The sequence below is a fragment of the Akebia trifoliata genome, chromosome 3 (assembly GCF_017979445.1).
Source record: "Akebia trifoliata isolate Shusen 1 chromosome 3, ASM1797944v1, whole genome shotgun sequence".
In the NCBI taxonomy this organism is placed as follows: Eukaryota; Viridiplantae; Streptophyta; class Magnoliopsida; order Ranunculales; family Lardizabalaceae; genus Akebia; species Akebia trifoliata.
The window spans coordinates 52,506,791-52,524,803 of record NC_141377.1 but is presented as its reverse complement, the minus strand read 5'-3'; the positions used below and the strand labels follow the sequence as shown (position 1 = coordinate 52,524,803).

Here is an 18,013-nt window from a genome sequence, read left to right as displayed (position 1 = left end):
AATGGGTCAGTACCTACATAATAACATATAGATGCAAAATATGGAAATACAAGAAGTTTTTTCTAATTGGTAAGAGTGAAGGTAGGGTTTTCATCCCAGGTTCTATGATATTATCACTCAATCTCTTTACCAAGACCGAGTATATGTAGTGTAAATTTAATACTGCCATCCATGAAGAGGTATGTCCAATAAAAGTTGATGGAAAGATTTGAGGAAGATATATCCATAGAACCAAGGCTGGATGTCAAAAGTGGAGGTGCGTCCCTGGAATGCTATGTGACCACTCCAAACAAGTCAAATTAAAAGAAAAATTCTATAAGATGGCAATAAGATCAACTATTCTCTATGAAACTAATTGTTGAACTGTCAAAAATCGTCATGTTGATAAATTGAGTGTAAAAAAGATGAGAATGTTGAGATGGATGAGTGGAAAGACTAGGAAAGATAAAATTAGAAATGAACACATTTGAGAAAAAGGAGAAGTACCTCTAATAGATGTCAAACTAAGAGAAAGTCAATTAAGATGATTTGGATACATTCAACGAATGTCGACTACAACCCCAGTTAGAAGAAATGTATCAAGTTGATGAAGGTTACAAATCGAAGGACCAAGTCTGGCTCTTGCTTGTATCCCATCAATAACATGGCAGAAATCCATACTTTGTCAAAAGATTTAATTCCCACATTTACATATTAGAGCTCTTGTGCTGCAGATTCTAACTTTTATATCATTCTTACGTTCTCACCTCCTTCCTAAACAAATTCAATTTGTTCCCTCCATGTTTCCGACACTTCTCAATCAGATTCATGCTTGTAGGTAAATTCTTCCTATATTTTCCTAAACATATTGATATACCTTGTCCTCAAAATTCACAATTTGTTAAAAAAAAAAAAAAAAGATCCATCAATCAGTCACTAGACTACCAAAATGGCCGAGATTAAAAGTTTGAACTTCCAAGTTCTCTTTATGGTCACTAACCCATAACAACAAAACCTTATTTCAAAGATTTGTAGTCGGCTTAACGAATCTTCTCCCTCCATTCCACTTGTTCCAAAACAAAGTCTTTTGCTATTGAAGGTAAGTTAATATCGCTTTCACCATCTCCATCCACCTTTTTGGGTCTTCATCTTGCTTTTTTAGAACCTTCAACTTGAATATTTCTTCTAACTGGGACTGTAATTGGGTTTTGTTGAACATGCACAAACCATCTCAATTGACTTTCTCTTAGTTTATTGGCTATTGGAGCTACTACTACATTTTCTCAAATGTGTTCATTTTTAATTTTATCTTTCCTAACCTTTCCACTCATCCATCTCAACATTGTCAATCTCTGCTACACTCAATTTATTGACATTATGCTCCTTGATCGCCCAACATTCAGTTCCATAAAGCATAGTTGATCTTACTATCTTCTTATAAATTTTTCTTTTTAGTTTGATTGGTATGAGCTCCTGATGAACGTTCTCATACAATGAAAACAAATCAAGCATTAATGGAGTCACCCCATAATCTCCTTCCCCAACATAAATAAAGTTAACCAAGTTCAAATCATTGTATATTAAGTTCCAATACCTTCAAGCTTTCCCCATGACACCAGGAACCACACATGTAAGTTGCTGCCCAACATCCACTAGAAATTCAAAACCATACGGAAGGATTTATCTAAAAAAAAAATTAGCTAAAAAAAGAACTATTCCCATAAATCCACTTTTGTAATAGCTGCAATTGTGAGGAAATAACCATGCAATTCTATATCTAAGAAGAAACTAGCTGCAAACCTATGAGAAAGCGAGGAATAACAGATAGAAATAAAAACAACTTCTAAAACGAAGGGGACTGGATAACTTCAGAAGAAAGAATAAGGGCTGGTGTCATTTCCATTCAAAAAGTGTACATTAGCAAAAGAAGTCACAACAAAAATCTAAAGAGTTGTAGAGTATTAGACATTTTCCATTCTTAGTCCATGTCTAAAGAGTGTAGTAAATGCATAAAGATTCTCAGTTTGAACTTTCACATAATGAATTTAAAAACAGAACCTATTAAGAAACACCAAATAAACTTATAAACAGAGTAATAAAGAGTCTCCAATACTCCACACATAAGATAGCAGAGAATGCACGGCAAGGAACAATGACTGAATCTTTCCATTGATGGGGAATTTATGTACAAGATGAACATGTGGAAGCACACTTACATAACTAGTGTAAGAGAAACCCCCCAAGAGTTGAATGAAGGCTACCAGTTTTCCTTGACAATCTTCGACTTCTCAAATATGAATTTCCCTTCTTTGTACCTCTGAGATTCCTCGTAAGCTCGTTCATACTTCCAACCCAACACCTCACGGCAATCGCCGCAGTAGATATCAGCAACCGTATGGAGCCCAGTTATGAGATGCCTATCCTCTTTAGGCCCAACGGTTATGTTCATCGCATGGGAGAACAGAAACGCTCGGCCGTTTCTCCCCTAAAAATTATTTTAGGGGAAAAAATGAGTAGACTTAACTAGCTAAACTTTTAGAACATGGTAATTGAAACAAGATGGCACACCAAATAAATAGAAGAAAAAGGACAAAAAAGCGAAGTATTTATACCAAGCAAGATACATATAAATCAGATGACAGGAATCTAATTAACTTAGAAATTGAACCCCCCCTTCATAAATATGTTTAGATCCAAATTTCAAACAAACTTTACGATAAGTTGATGCTACTGAGCTTCATAATTAGTTTTTAGTTGTATTTTTTAATCGAATATGAGCCAGCTAAAGCAAACAACCAGAGAAGGAACAACACTTTTCAATGGAGCAGGATTTGACACAGCTTTTGACTCACCACACAAAAATGAAGGATATTTTTTATTTTACTTGATCTACCTCATCATCATTATTGAAGCTTTATCGCAAAATTTTGGAGTTCGTTAAATGAACCTTGTTCCTCCATTCAATCCTATCTAAACCCTCTTGTATCTGGGCTTGCGACCAACAATGTAACGAACACTACACAGGCGGAGTTCTATGTGATCTACCAATCAAATTAGAAACTATGGATCAAATAATGCACTATATGTAAGCAAATGGTAACACCAATTTCTGAATTAGAAGAAGGGCTTAGACCCATAACTTAGTTGGTTTGACAGATCACAAAAGAACTTTGAGGTTGTGGGTTCAAGTCCAGCTTATCCATCAAAAAATAAAATAAAATTCGAAGAAGGCAATTCAACATCATATCATGAATTTTGGAGAAAATAAATTGTAAGAGCATCACCTGAAAAGCTTTAGAAATAATGTCATCGTGGTAGGAAACATTGTTTCGGCAATTATAGCAACTATACAACCGAGGCCCAACCAATTCCGCCATTAAACGAAAATCTTAATACTAACAAACCCTCTAGTGATCTGAAAATTGAAAGTTCATATAAACACCAATCAATAACTATGAAACAGAATAACAAAACAACATTATTAGTTCAAAAAAAAAAAAAAAAAAATATTATAGTATCACTCTACAAAATTAAATTTCAAATTGAAAAACCCAAAAAGAAACTTCCTTCTTGCACCTCCTCTTCCAACTACAAACCAAACTGTTCTTCTTTGACACAATTTCTGCTCACAGATATAAAACACAAGAGTGTAACGTGAAAGATTAGACAAAGATATTGCCGGAAGATTGAACATTGAGGAAAGTTTCCAAATAAGATATTATAATACCAAAAAAAAAAAAAAAATCAATTCAGTTGATAAAGACAGAGTTGGTGCATGAAGAGTAAACACCAAAAACAAAATTAATTAAATAATAATAATAATCAGAAACAAGCACCCATTTTTTTAAGAAAAATGGATTAAAAAAGATTTGGATTTCGAATGAATTATAAATCTCATAAAAGTAAACTAATTATTTAATGGAAATGGGTGAGAACAAAGAGTAAACAAAAACCAAAAGACAAAAATGACAAACAACCATTTGTTTAAGAAAATGGATTAAAATAACATTTGTGTTTAGAATGAATTATAATTCTTAGTAAAATAAACTAATAGTTTAATGGAAGTGGGTGAGGATTTACCCTGTAAATGGAAACCCAATCCGTGAAACTTAGTAAATATTAAAAAAAAAAAACATTTTGAATTAAATTATCAAACAGGTCAGGATGCCAAAATCAACTTCAAAACATCTAGATCAAACAAAGTTCTTATTCATGTTTAGACAATAGGATTTCTACTTATCACCAACACATCGATTAACATAGAAATTGAGTTTTAAAAAAAAATCACAAAATGGGTCTTAAAAAGAGGGATTATTGTCAAAATGTATCAAAACTTCAAAATTTTCTTCTTTCACTAACCTGCCCATTTCGCAGTGTCGATGCCAGAGAGAGACAGAGAGAGATTTCTAACCTTTTTAGCTGAAGTTGAAGAACTGTGGTGGTGTGTTCTGATTAAAATTGACAAGTTGCGCAGTTGCACCAGAAACTTCAGCGACAATTGCCCCCAATTTCAGGAAAATTTACTAAAGTACCCGGTTAGTATTCCATAAAATAGCGTATAAACTTCAAAATTAACTGAACTAACATTGTAAAACCCGGTATCGCGTATCTGTGTTTACTCGTCAAGGATTAATTAGGAATTTAGGATTGGGGCTCTCTATGGTTCCGATCGGGGTTGATTTGGTACCAATCTGATAAGGATCGGATCAGATCCAGAATTGATCCAATACGTATTGGATCAACAGACTCTTATTGGATCGGTTTTTTTCTGATCTTGATATCAAGATTCAAACATGTTTCAATAATATATATATATGGGAAATGTTCAGCACCCTAAGTTTTACCACACACTTTAACAAACGTTTTTTTGTCCTACATGGGTTAGAAGTTTTGGAATGGGCTGATTTTTGGTGAGGATGATCTCTATGATTAGAAGATCATCCTCCCCAAAAATCAGCCCATTCTGAAATGTTTAGCCCCATGTTTACAAGTTGAAAAATCGTGGACCGTCCATTTTTTGTAAATCATTTTTGATGGGGTATCCTCACCAAAAATCAGCCCATTCTGAAACTTCTAACCCATGACAAAAAGCGTTTGTTAAAGTGTGTGGTAAAACTTAGGGTGCTGAACAGGACCTATATATATATATATATATATATATATATATATATATATATATATATATATATATATATATATATATATATATATATATATAAAATTCTTCAATTTTCTTATAAATTATGAATTAGAGCTTAAAATGAGTTATCTCTTCTAAAAATTTATTATTTTTAAAGAAGATAAATTTTTATTTTTTTAAAAATCATTAACTTATATTTTTAGTATAACAGATTGCTATAATGTAATAATTTTTTAGATGATATAATAATTTTTTTATAATGATTTGAATTTTTTTTTTCATTCGATTTTTGATAATCAAAACCAATGAATACCCATATTTTTAGCGGTTTCAATTCCAATTCCATTTATTTTGAAATCGGAATCGGACAAAATATACTAGTTATGATACAACCCTAAATAGGATCTCAATAAATTAATTTATATATTAAAAAAAAAAATCCAATTGAATTGACCAAAATCTTAAAAACACAATCAATATTGAAAATGCCAACTTAACAAGTTGGTAAGACATGTGGAAAGTGTTCCCAAGTCTTAGATTCGACTCTCTTAGAATTTAATTTCACAATTACCTTTCAATTTTTTTTTATTTCAAAATATTGCACAAATCGTCTTGTATTTCCAACAAGTCCACATTGACTATCTCACCCAGTTGCCTTGGAGATTAGGATGATCAAAATTCAAACTTGATAGACTATGGATCGAAATTTGTTACCCGTGATTTGAGAGTTGTGGTGTAGAAGTTGGTGGGTCTATTTAAGATTTGGCCCAACTGTTTAACCTATCAATATAAGTTGAGAGGTGGGTTATATCCGAATGAGTCGAAGTAAAAAATTAAAATTGTCCAAATGGGACCACTCTATTGTTCATGAGTACTCATTACTTTAAACATGTTTTACATCTCAACTTTCATTTTTTTTAAATGACTCTTTTAGTAATGCAGGATAATCCGAGTGGTGATTAGCTTAAGTAACTTGGGTTGGGCTTGAGTTGGCATGGTAGGGCCGACTTTGGCTTGAGTTTGATGTCAACCTAATCCAAGGTTCCGAATTTACAGGTTTGAAACTACTCGATTTTCTAAAGAATTGTGATATTAGTTAGGGGAAGTGTTTGGAGGTCTTAAAGAGAATCAACTATTTTTTAATATATGGGCTAGAGGATTTAGAATGAGCAGATTTTTTGTGAGAATGATCTCTATAATGAGATCATCCTCACAAAATATCAGTCCATTATGAAATTTCTAATTCCATCAAAAGTGGTTTACTAAATGACCGTCCACGATTCTTCAATTTATAATTGGAGTTACAAGTATTAGAATAGATTGGTTTTTTTGCGAGAATGATTTTCCCACCATATAGATATCATCCTCACAAAAAATCAGTCCATTCTGAGATTTCTAACTTATATATTAAAAATTGTTTGACTATTTTTAGGGCCTTCGAATGCTTCCCATTAGTTAAAGGGTGGTTTTGAGAATTACATAATAAAAAAAAGGGATATTTTTTATAATTTTAAAATTAATTGATATGATTTTAGGGATATGGGATTGCAAATTTCTTTGTGTTAGACCAAAATGACTTTGATTATATTAAGTTTAACAGAAATACTTAATGGATGCTTGTTTTTGGCCAACACCTCATACGCCCTATAACAAGTTGGCTTATAGTCCAACAAACATTGACATTTGGTGCAATAACATCAGTAATAGAGAGAGCTTCTCTCTCTTGCCAGTTACCACAAATTTATTTTTTTAGATTTCAAATCTTAAAAAAGGATTGTTGGGTCCACATTGATTATCATGTTGACAATCCAACAACACATCCTTTTAGATTTCATGAAAATATTCATATTAAAAAAAATATTATTTTTCGAGCTTGATCCAAGATGTTGAAAATTGACGGTCACTAAGCACTCAAATTTAAAAATAAAATTAACGCTGAAAAATAATTATTTTTTTAATTTTTTCTTTTTAAAGTTCATATAATTTTGTCCCCTACAACTCCATTGCATCAGATCATGTTTTTGAATTTTACAAGGTGAACAAATCAGAAAATTTACTTTTTTTTCACTATAGGTAGGAGAGAGAGAAGGGCGTCTAGGGCTTTGGCTAAAACAAAGTACATTTAACATCACTTAAAGTTTAAATGTTAAGGTGGGATCATTTATGACAACTCAAATTTTGGCCTTCAACCACTTCTACCTAGCTCTTGTTATAGTAGTAAAGATGATACATCTATATAATACAAAAAAAAAAAAAAAAAAGTATGTTAATAATGCAAAAAGTTACGTCCCATCTTTTGTCAAGATAGTAACATACCATCATAATTTGGAGTGGACATCACAACAACGGACTCTATGGCTGCTTTCAATGCCCAAAATTATTTATTCTTTTTTTCATCTCACATGATTATAACGAATGGTTCAAAATACTCCTTGATCAAATACATAATAAAGATCATATTAAAAATATAAGTAAACAGGCATAAAGATTGAAATTAAAGAAATTCAAGGAATTTTTTTCAAAAGATTTGAATAAAAACAAAGAAACATACAAGTTAGGAGGTCGAGTGGCCATCCTCAAATACAACAAAAAAGAAGACACAAAAACAAAAGTGTAGGGCACCATTATTTTACTTCACTACATATAAAATTCCCCCTAGACATAACATCCTCAAAGACAAAATCCATAAATTATATCCTTTTTACAACTTGCACCAATGAAACACTAATACTAAAATATTTTTTTATAATTTTATGAACCTTACTTTTCTTTCATTCAAAGATTCACCTCTTTCTTTTCTTATAATATTTCATAAATTGTAAGCAAAAGAAAACTCCATAAGATTCTCTTCTTTGATTAAGGGATGTGGTTAGGACAAAAGAAAATTTTATAAAGGAAAAACATTTTTAATGCATATTAGAATAGTGAAATTAAACCAATTGATTATTGGAAAACCAAAATGCATAAAAATAGAATCAACCCGATTCAATCATAGATTTGCAAAGGAAACAAAACTTCACGATGAAGAAACATCAAGAGATGAGAAAAAAAAAAAATACCTTAGACACCGACATGATGGACATGGGGGAAAGGAGTCATATGCATCGATGACAAAGACTGATGAAAAATCTTAACGATAAAACATAATTATTATGACTCTTGGTTAATAATGAAATATGCTGGTTGAAAGGGAACTCATCACACCAAGAATCCTCCAAAAATCAGATTTTAACCCTCATTGGAACTCTGAAGACTATTTTCTTTCTGAATTTAGGCATAGCACTAGTGATACCCCTTCACATACTAAATTTGAAATCATAACCACCAAGTCAAAATACGGGTTTGAAATGGCAAGAAAAAATTTCAGAAAAAATTGAAAAGAAACTATAATAAAATGGGGAAATAGCGTTCAATAGACAAAATTGGAGACAACGTTCTAGACAAAGTTTTGTCTTATATGACTAAAAAGTTTTAGAATGGATGAGGAGATCATCCTCATGAAAAATCATCTCATTCCAAAATTTCTAACCCCATGAAAAGTGATTACAAACTAACGGTAAAAATATGATGGTCCACGATTTTTCAACTTAAAAAGTAGGGTTCGAAATTTCAGAATTGGCTCTTTTTTTTTTTTTTGTGAGGATGATCTCCTCACCATAGAGATCATTTTCACAAAAAAAATCAAGTCATTCCAAAAATTTTAGCCCATATAAGATAAAATACTTTGTCTATGAAATCCGACCTTATATATTTTTAATTAAAAATAATATTATTGAACATATATGGCAACATGTTTCCACACATAATTATACATTTTGTGATGTTAAAAAAACTTTAACCATCAATATGCTTACAAATGGGAAATTTTATTGTTTTGAAAAAAAAAAAGTGTTTTAAACCTTAAAAACAGATTATTTTTTCAGAAAAAAAAAAAGACAAGTTTTTTTAATTGTTTTAATTATTAGAGTTACAGAACTAGACTTTTTAGAAAGAAAAAAAAAATGAAGGTTTTTTATTATTATTATTAGTATTTTTTTTTTTTTTTTTTACAATGTCTGTAATGTCATCACAGACCCATTTCCCAACACAAATAATCTAATCCCATTTAGAGTAAGTATCTCATTAAAATCCAACTACATTTTCTTCCTAGTCAATCCTATAGTGTTTATTTATCATTTGGTGGAGATAAAGGCCACCAAGCATTTTAGCACCTCAACATCTTGCCACGTAGCTAATTACTGTTTGATGGTACCTCACCATATGGCGGAAGAAGAGACGTTTCTTTTTTCCCTTGTTATGGACCACTTGGATTGCATGGTCGATCCAAATTTTTTTTCCTCAAATTACAACTAGAGTGTAGCTTGAGAAAATCTTGATGGCGATGGCCAGTAAAGATATTTAAAATATTAGGGAAAATAATTTAAAGGATCTTGACGGAGGGATTTTTTTCTAATCAGTCTCTAAGTTTTAGGATCTTTCTTAATAGTTTATTTAGTAAAATTTTTATTTCTAATTACTTCCTAGATTTCATTTTTCACATTTCTCATGATTAAATATCCTAACCATTCAAATTCATCATTCTCATAAAATAAAATTAAAAAATAGATTTCATTTCGTTAAAAAGGATGTAAGAAAGAAGAAGTCATGTTCAAGGAATTTTTTTCTTCATTTTTGGATGACCATCGATCAAGAATGATTCTTTTGATTTGAAATTATTTAAACAAGTCGTTATCTCAAGTTTTTAGTCAATCTTTCTATATATTTTAATTGAAAAAATTGAAAAATCGAAAATGGACAAGTTTTACCGTTGTTGAATTCACCATTTTTTATTGTCGAGTTTGACAATAAATAAAAAGTGGTGAACTCGATAAAAAAAATAGTGAGTTCATCAATACTAAGGATTATTTAGAAATAAATCCTTTGTCAAGGTCTTTTAAGTAATTTTTCTAAAATATTATTGACTATTAAGCAATCTAGAATTTTTTTTGTGCGAATGCTAAAGGCCATCCTAATTATGTGACGTGTCATTTAAAGAGAAGAAAAAGGTTATAAAGTGAACAGTATAAAGCCAATAATTTTTCAAACTTGGCGGCATCGTTAGGTGGGATAGAGAAATGAAACAATTCTATTGTAGCAAATGATGTGCAATATGTTGCATCCAAACAGATAAAAGTCTAGATATATAATTAAATAGTGAAAAAAGATTCATGTTAATAGTCCCATAAACAAGATAAGGTTGATATTGATTGTTGGAAGATTGGGAGTCTAGAAAGGATAGTTTGAAGAAAAATGGTACTATTATGTGGCACATAGTCCCCATAAATTCCATAATAGGGTGTGAATGTGAATGGGTGCAAGTTTAACAAGAATAAAAAATATTGATTTCATATCCCCTAACCAATTAGATTTGAGTTTTAAAGGAATCAAATTGATTCGATTCTATCAATATTTACCAATTTAATCATTTCGATCCCTTTTTACCGAACTCAATTAGATTTGAATTTAAAAAGAACCAAACCTGGTTCAATCTCACAAGTACCCACAAGTGTCTTGATCTGATTTGTTTTGTCTTTCTTTTTATATTGTAGATGGTCGAAATTTTCTTTACATATTTAAATTTAATAAATATCATATAAAATTCCTCAAGTTTCCGTATGAACTAGGTATTTGAATTTAAAGTGGACCATCACTTCTCAAAGGTTATTACTTGTAAAGAAAATGAATTTTGATTTTTGAAAAAGAAATTAACTCTCGTTTTTTTTACTAAACAAATTGTTGTTATGTTGTTGATGTTTTTGTTGGAATTTAGAGGGTTGAATTGGAAAATCCTTTAATATTCATTTAATTGCAACCATATGATAAATCAATCTATTAACCATAAGGTATTTAAATCCCATGTTTGCTTTATGTTTTTTGCTTTATGCTTTATGCTTTTTACTTTATTGTTTTATGTTTAGTTGATAGTTTTATTTTTTGCCTTGAGTAATTTTAGTCCCACATCGACTAGGAGAAGAATTGATTTGCAATTCTTAAGTAGTTGTGCTTCTAATAGTTTTAAAGTTGATAGAAGTAGTGGGCAGGTTCACGCACGCACACGGGACCCAAGAGGAAAACTCAAGGTTTCAATTGGAATTTGGATCCATCGATCCAATAAACCTTAATGCGTGTGCGCACGTCGTACATACGCACAGGGGGGGTGCAAAATCTCGGATTTACACCTCACGTGGGTGCACGCATTATCAAGGCCCAAGCCCAATTTGTGACTGTTATAAAAGGTTTCAAATCTAAGAGAGTTTCTTAGATTAAGACTCTAACGATCAAGCTGATAAATAAAAAATCTAGGTTGAATTAGAGAATGAGTCCAAAATCTTTTTCTTGTATGATGATTATCTTATATTACTTATTACTCAAGAGAGTCCATCTCCCTTTGGTCACCTTTCTAAGGAAGATATAATTAATCTTTTCTTAATTTCAGTCTCCTGTTTTTGTTAGGGAACCTCCTAATATTATTTTTTCTCTTTACTTATTACATCAGGATTCTTCTTAATCTTGATTTATGTTAATTTAATCTAAGAACGTTACTACAGTTTGAATCCTAAAGGTCATAGGATTCACATGAATTCTCTTACTATTTCTACATTCATATCTTAATGAAATGATCATTTGATTGCAGTCAACTAAGTGTTTTACTCTAGCCACATGTCATCTTGGATGAATCCTCTTTGGAACTCAAAGTAGTTGTCATATGGGGGTCTCAGCTTAATCCACCCGTTAGTTGGGTTAACTTTTTAATACTGAAAGAATAATACATCTTTATCGTAACTCAACTTTCTTGTGCAATAATGACCACGTGAATGTTTCCTACTAATCCCCGTCAATAGGTATAATTAAGCACCCACAAAGGGTGATGAAGTTTTCAGGGTGTACTTTTCCATATTCCCTCTCGGGGTCAAATAACCGATAAAGATTAGTATGTGCTCATTCTATTGAGCACAAGTTCATTCTTGTATCAAAACAACCCTATAGCCTACACCATGTAATGCCTACCTTAGAAAATTTGCCCATTCAATATTGTAATAGTTTTTTTTTTCCGAGATTTCAATATCATCATCTATTCCTTATCTCAAATGTTTGGATTGACAATTGGAATCATACTTGGCCATTTATTTGCTTTTGTAGGAAATATTTTAAAATAATTTATTGGTATCAAGAATGATCATGGCTAAGCCAAATACATTGATGACTTTATTCTACCAATTAGCATATACGATCAATTAGAAGGCATCCTCAAACCTTCATCCAAATGATTTGGGGACAAACTTGCTCCATTCTACTTTGTCAAGAGTCATTATTGAAAGCGTATTCATATTTACTTTTTTATCTTAATCCACAATCTTTTGGGTCTTCTTCTTCTTTCTTTAAGATTTTCAACTTGAATATTTCTTCAAATAGGGGCTTGGAATTGATCTTTCTTTCCCATACATGCCCAAAGCATCTTAGGACTTTCTCTTGTATATTATCGATTGGAGTTGCTTCTACATCATTTTTTTCATAATCAATTAGAAAGCTTAAATATCTTTAATCGTCATCATCAAATCGCTTGGAACCGCTAAGTGAATTTTGTTCCTACATTCAATTGTGTCTAAAACCATGTATCTCAATTAAGTAGAATGGATCCAACTCTAGGGTGTAATGTGTTGTGTCTTAGCATAAACTGAATAAAATGCCTTATTATGATTCATGTTAGGTGAACGTGAACTTTTACAATGACTACCAACTTGGCATAATCTTCATCTTGTTTCGCTAGTGGGCTTTAATGTACATCTTTTGTTTGATTGATGGTTAACTGGGCGCTTATTGAACAGCCCAGATTGGTTTCTTGTGGATGGTTGGATCTAAATACTGAAATACAATAGTCGAAAATCACCAATCTATATCAAGCTGGGTTATCAAGAGGTACTCAAAATCAAAGTCAGTGGACAAAAAAAAAAAGATGAAAAAAAATAAATCGAAAGTGTATTATTAAAAAAAATTTGAGGTTAAAAAGATAAAAGATGAAAAATAATAAACTTAAAGGAGTAAAAATAAAGTTAAGAGGTAAAAAGAGAAACTAATAAAATGGTTAAAGTGGATCCCACACAAAGACTTGTGTCTCACAAGTCACAACTTTATCAATTCAATTGTGTTTTATTATATAGATATTTTTACTTATATGCTTATAATTTTCATTTTATGACCAAGTGCTATTTTCCTCGGATTCTGGAAGACCGGTCATTGAACACAAGGTGGCATTAGTCCAACAGTTGATATTTAAGGCATACATACAACATCTAGATAATATGCACACCAGACAAACACTATGTTAATTTCAACATCTTAACATTAAGAAAGTCATCCATAATTATTTATTTATTTTTGTGTGTGTGGAGAAATTACCTAAAAAAAGGGTTTAATTTCTCATGAATTATCAAAAACTTATATATATTTTTTAAATCTAAAAATAAAATAAAATAAAATGCGAGAAATGTGCAATCCCACCCATTAAAAGATGAAATCCAATGGTTGAAATTATACGCATCTCTATAATACACATCCTTATGGTAAAATTCAAATAATGGTTTTGTCGATTTTGAGTTTTAACAGTCAAGATCATATGGTTTTTTTTTTTTTTTTTCAATGAATCTTCCTACATATTATCTGCATATTGACATAAAATAACGATTGAATGAAGTCCAAAATTTTAAACTTTAAATCAACTTTTTTGAAGTTGTGGACATTACTATAGATCACGTTTTTGGGGAGAATAATACCTAATGTGTTTGCAAGTTTTTGGATATTATTAGATAGGCTTAAATGATATATATGTGGGCCTTTCAAGGAGGAGTACACATAATAAAAGCATCGGATGCTAGCAACCTAAAAAAAAAACACTTAGATTTTTCATTAAAAAACACTCATTTGTTATATTGTAGTGGCTAAAAGGAGGGGTATTATTGTTATCATACAATGAAAATTTGCAAATAAGTTTTTGAGATTGTGTTTTATTTAGTGTCATCACACAATGACAATAGTATCCTCCACTCAAAAATTGATTGATACAATCTCATTATCTATTATTGGGATTGGGTGAAACCCTAATCATATATTTTCATAAACAAAAAGCCCATGGGCTCTTCTAGATTGTGATATTTCCCTACAATATTTACTTAATAATTCAGTAAGTATAATGTCAGAGTGTCCAAAATTCAAGCACTCAATGATTGATTGACAAGATTAGGGTCGTTAGTGGATTGGATTTTGTTTAGATCGGGATTGATTTGGGATCAATATGATAAGGGTTGGATCAGATTTCGGATTTGATCCATTACTCAATTCTTATCCGATCTTAATATTTGGATCATTCAATTTGACCACAATTTATTCAGATTGGGATATGGTTGATCTCAAAGATTTATTCCGACTTATCGGGTATGTGAGGTTTTGTGCATACTTGGGGGATTTGGGGGAGATATGGTGCTCTAAGAGGCCAGTTGCCTCTCTCTTGCTAGTTAGACCTACAGCTCCAAATAGTTAGATCTCCGATCCATCGAAAGCCTGAAATACGATATATTATTTACTATTATCGAGATAAGGTGGAATACAATCATATAATTGTCTAAATTACCATTTCGTGAGTCGAATTTGACCAATTAACTATTCCGACTAATTGTTCATTTTAATTATCAAAATGTGAATGTGCGAAATCACACGTTTTAAAGTGATGAGATCGCATGTTTAAAATGACAAACTGGTTGGTCCCCCCTCCCAAAGTGACAATCTCATTGATTTGTATAGTGACGATCTCACTAAAAGTAGTGAAACCCATGAGATTGTCACTTTAAAAACTCTGACGTCTTTAACATTCACGTTTTGGCAATTAAAATGAAAAATGAGTCAAAATCGTAAAATTTATCAAAAGTTTATCACATTTTAATAAATATCTCCACATAATTTCCTTAATTTCCCTTCAAAATGGGATGACTTATGGAAAAACATATGATTCTAACGATTAAGATATAAAATCCAATGATCGAATTTTTATCATAAAGATGTATATTATTGAGATACGTAAAAATCTCGATCATTGGATTTCATGTTTTATGAATTGGGATCATGTATTTTTCCATGAGTCATTTTTTTTCCATCCCCATTTCCATACATATGGACAATAAAATCCCATGGGCTCTTGTAGGTAGTGACATGATAGCACATTCTCCATTATCTTTTTAACTAAATAATTGATAAGACGGTCAGGATACGACAACGAACACTCACAACCAACCACGAGAATCCAAAAAATATTGGAGGAGGAGAAAGTCCATAGGAAGCTTCATGGAAGCCAAACTCCGCACAAACTAAGCAACATCTCACATTCACGATACCTACAACCACAATTTCTTTTCAAACGAAACTTCCTAGAAACCGTTAAAAACACGAATTTATATATAAAAAGAAAAATAAAATATGTAAAAACTATACACTACTTACAGGATCATTGATTTCCATAGCTACCATATTAAATCATAAATCAGAGTCATTGTCTAAAAGGATCATATTGATCATCATCAAATCTTTATCAAAAAAATTTGGAACAAAATTTATTCTCGCATTAAGTGCCTTATCTGTTAATTCTAACATGTTCACATCTACTCTTATTTTTTTTAAACTATTGATGATTAACTAGTAATATTATAAATTTATAGGTCCGAGGAGTACCGGATATTTTCTCGTCGACAAAAGATAAAATTTTCCAATGTTAATAAATGCCTGCACATATAGTGGACATTACATGCACAACATTTTTTTGTAGGTTGTAAAGAAGTGTCCTCTTGGCATAATAAAAAATGGCAGATGGCCGGAATCTGACGACAAATACGACAGAGTATGAGGACTTATTGCCGGTGATGGCGGAGAAGCTCGATGTTGAGGAGTTTGTGTCGGAGCTATGCGGTGGGTTTCAACTTCTAGCAGACCCAACGAGCGGATTGATCACATCGGAGAGTCTTCGGAGGAATTCGGGACTTTTAGGAATGGAAGGGATGAGTAAAGAAGATTTTGAAAATATGGTGAGAGAAGGAGATTTAGATGGAGATGGAGCACTTAATGAGGAGGAATTTTGCATATTGATGGTGAGACTCAGCCCAGGTATGATGGAAGATGCTGAGTCATGGCTCGAGAAAGCGTTGCATCAAGAGCTAGGGAAATCTGTTTAGTTAGTTGTAGTTATAAATCTTTGAACGTTTGAAATTAAGTTTCTTATAATTATTCTCTTCTATTTTCATGATGAATTCTTCGTGATCGGTGATTAGTATTTATGCAAAAGGCATTAATGGGGGCTGATCCAGATTTGATAAAGATGGATAATGATCCAATCAAAGTGTTCGTTATTAAAAAAATCAATTACAGTTCTCAATAAGCAGTTGAGAAACTTGATATGGTCTAAAAAAAACCATAACAATACTTTAAGAAATCTAGCATGGTTTAAACTTTAAAGAAATCCTTCAAAAACATCCGGAAGTAAAATCAAATAATTTTATGTTTTTGAATGTTTATATATATATATATATATATAGGGTTGGGTTCTGTAGACGCATAAAGCTACAACGTTTTTGTTTTATATGGTTAAAAAGGTTCGGAATGGGCTGATTTTTTGTGAGGATGATCTCTATGGTGAGGAGATCATCCTTGCAAAAAATCATCTCATTCCAAAACTTCTAACCCCATTAAAAATGATTTACAAAAATTGGACGGTCTAAAATTTTTCAACTTGTAAACATGGGGCTAGAAGTTTCATAATAGACTGATTTTTGGCAAGAATGATCTCCTCATCATAGAGATCATCCTCACAAAAAATCAGCCCATTCCAAACATTTTTGCCCATATAAGACAAAACACATTGTAGCTATATATATATATATATATATATATGGATTAGGATCCGTATACACATATAGCTACTCATAAAGTTACAACGTGTTTTGTCTTATATGGGCAAAAATGTTTGGAATGGGCTGATTTTTTGTGAGGATGATCTCTATGATGAGGAGATCATCCTTGCCAAAAATCAGTCCATTATGAAACTTCTAGCCCCATGTTTACAAGTTGAAAAATTTTCGACCGTCCAATTTTTGTAAATCACTTTTGATTGGTTTAGAAGTTTTGGAATATAACGATTTTTTGCAGGGATGATCCCCTCACCACAGAGATTATCCTCACAAAAAATCAGCTCATTCCAAACCTTTTTAACCATATAAGACAAAAACGTTGTAGCTTTATAGTAGCTTTATGTGTCTACGGAACCCCACCCTATATATATATATATACAGAGAGAGAGAGAGAGAGAGATCCACATGGATAGAAGGACAACTTATTAATATGGGCTTGATGTTCAAGTGGCACCCAAAACACGATTCGATGCTACATGTTTGTAGAACATATAATTTGAAGAACTTCATAAAAGAAAATGACTTGTTTTCATACTTATGCTATGTTTGGTAACACTTTTGAAGACTGAAGTCTGGAGTCTGGAAACATTTGAAGTCTGAAACTAGAAATCAGACTTCAGTAGTTTCATCCTACATCCCTTTATCGTTAGTTCAAAACTTTTGAATTTAGATTATGAAGTTTGAAATATGAACAAAAATAAATAGATATAAAGATTTTAAAGTCTGAATTTTAAAAGTGGACCACCTCCATTTAAACTTCAGAAGTGTTACCAAACACATACTTAATCCAAGCCCTTAATTGTAGAGGGCAAAATCATCATTTGGGCTATTTGGCTATGTGGATTGTCACCTAGATTCAAATGACACCTTTGCCCTATGGATTTCAATAGTCTGGATTGAAAACATAAAT

At 31.6% G+C, this 18,013-nt stretch overlaps 2 protein-coding genes across 5 annotated transcripts; one reads left to right on the top strand and one right to left on the bottom strand.

Moving 5' to 3' along the window:
* Positions 1–2,019: 2,019 nt before the first annotated feature.
* Positions 2,020–4,490, bottom strand: LOC147407890 (protein yippee-like At4g27745). 4 transcript variants are annotated; one of them, XM_086436669.1, is made up of 4 exons: positions 4,391–4,485; positions 3,556–3,601; positions 3,264–3,394; positions 2,020–2,464 (listed from the first exon to the last, which is right to left on the bottom strand). In XM_086436669.1, exons 3-4 carry the CDS (start codon positions 3,354–3,356, stop codon positions 2,237–2,239), a joined length of 321 nt encoding a protein of 106 aa, XP_086292795.1. In that variant the 5' UTR covers positions 3,357–3,394; positions 3,556–3,601; positions 4,391–4,485; the 3' UTR covers positions 2,020–2,236. The 4 variants fall into 4 exon arrangements, with proteins under 4 accessions (XP_086292795.1, XP_086292794.1, XP_086292793.1 ...); XM_086436668.1 differs by having other exon boundaries at positions 3,264–3,396; positions 3,548–3,601; positions 4,339–4,451; XM_086436667.1 differs by having other exon boundaries at positions 4,339–4,450.
* An 11,452-nt stretch (positions 4,491–15,942) lies between these two features.
* On the top strand, positions 15,943–16,446 carry LOC147407889 (Calcium-binding EF-hand family protein). Its single transcript, XM_086436663.1, has one exon. It carries the CDS (start codon positions 16,003–16,005, stop codon positions 16,369–16,371), a length of 369 nt encoding a protein of 122 aa, XP_086292789.1. The 5' UTR covers positions 15,943–16,002; the 3' UTR covers positions 16,372–16,446.
* Positions 16,447–18,013: the final 1,567 nt, after the last annotated feature.

Bases quoted from the DNA above. Each gene is read 5' to 3' on its own strand.
- LOC147407890 (XM_086436670.1), bottom strand. From the start codon at position 3,356: ATGGCGGAATTGGTTGGGCCTCGGTTGTATAGTTGCTATAATTGCCGA. The intron at 2,465-3,263 runs GTGATGCTCTTA...AATAATTTTTAG, and splicing joins TTATTTCTAAAGCTTTTCAG to GGGAGAAACGGCCGAGCGTT.
- LOC147407889 (XM_086436663.1), top strand. From the start codon at position 16,003: ATGGCAGATGGCCGGAATCTGACGACAAATACGACAGAGTATGAGGAC.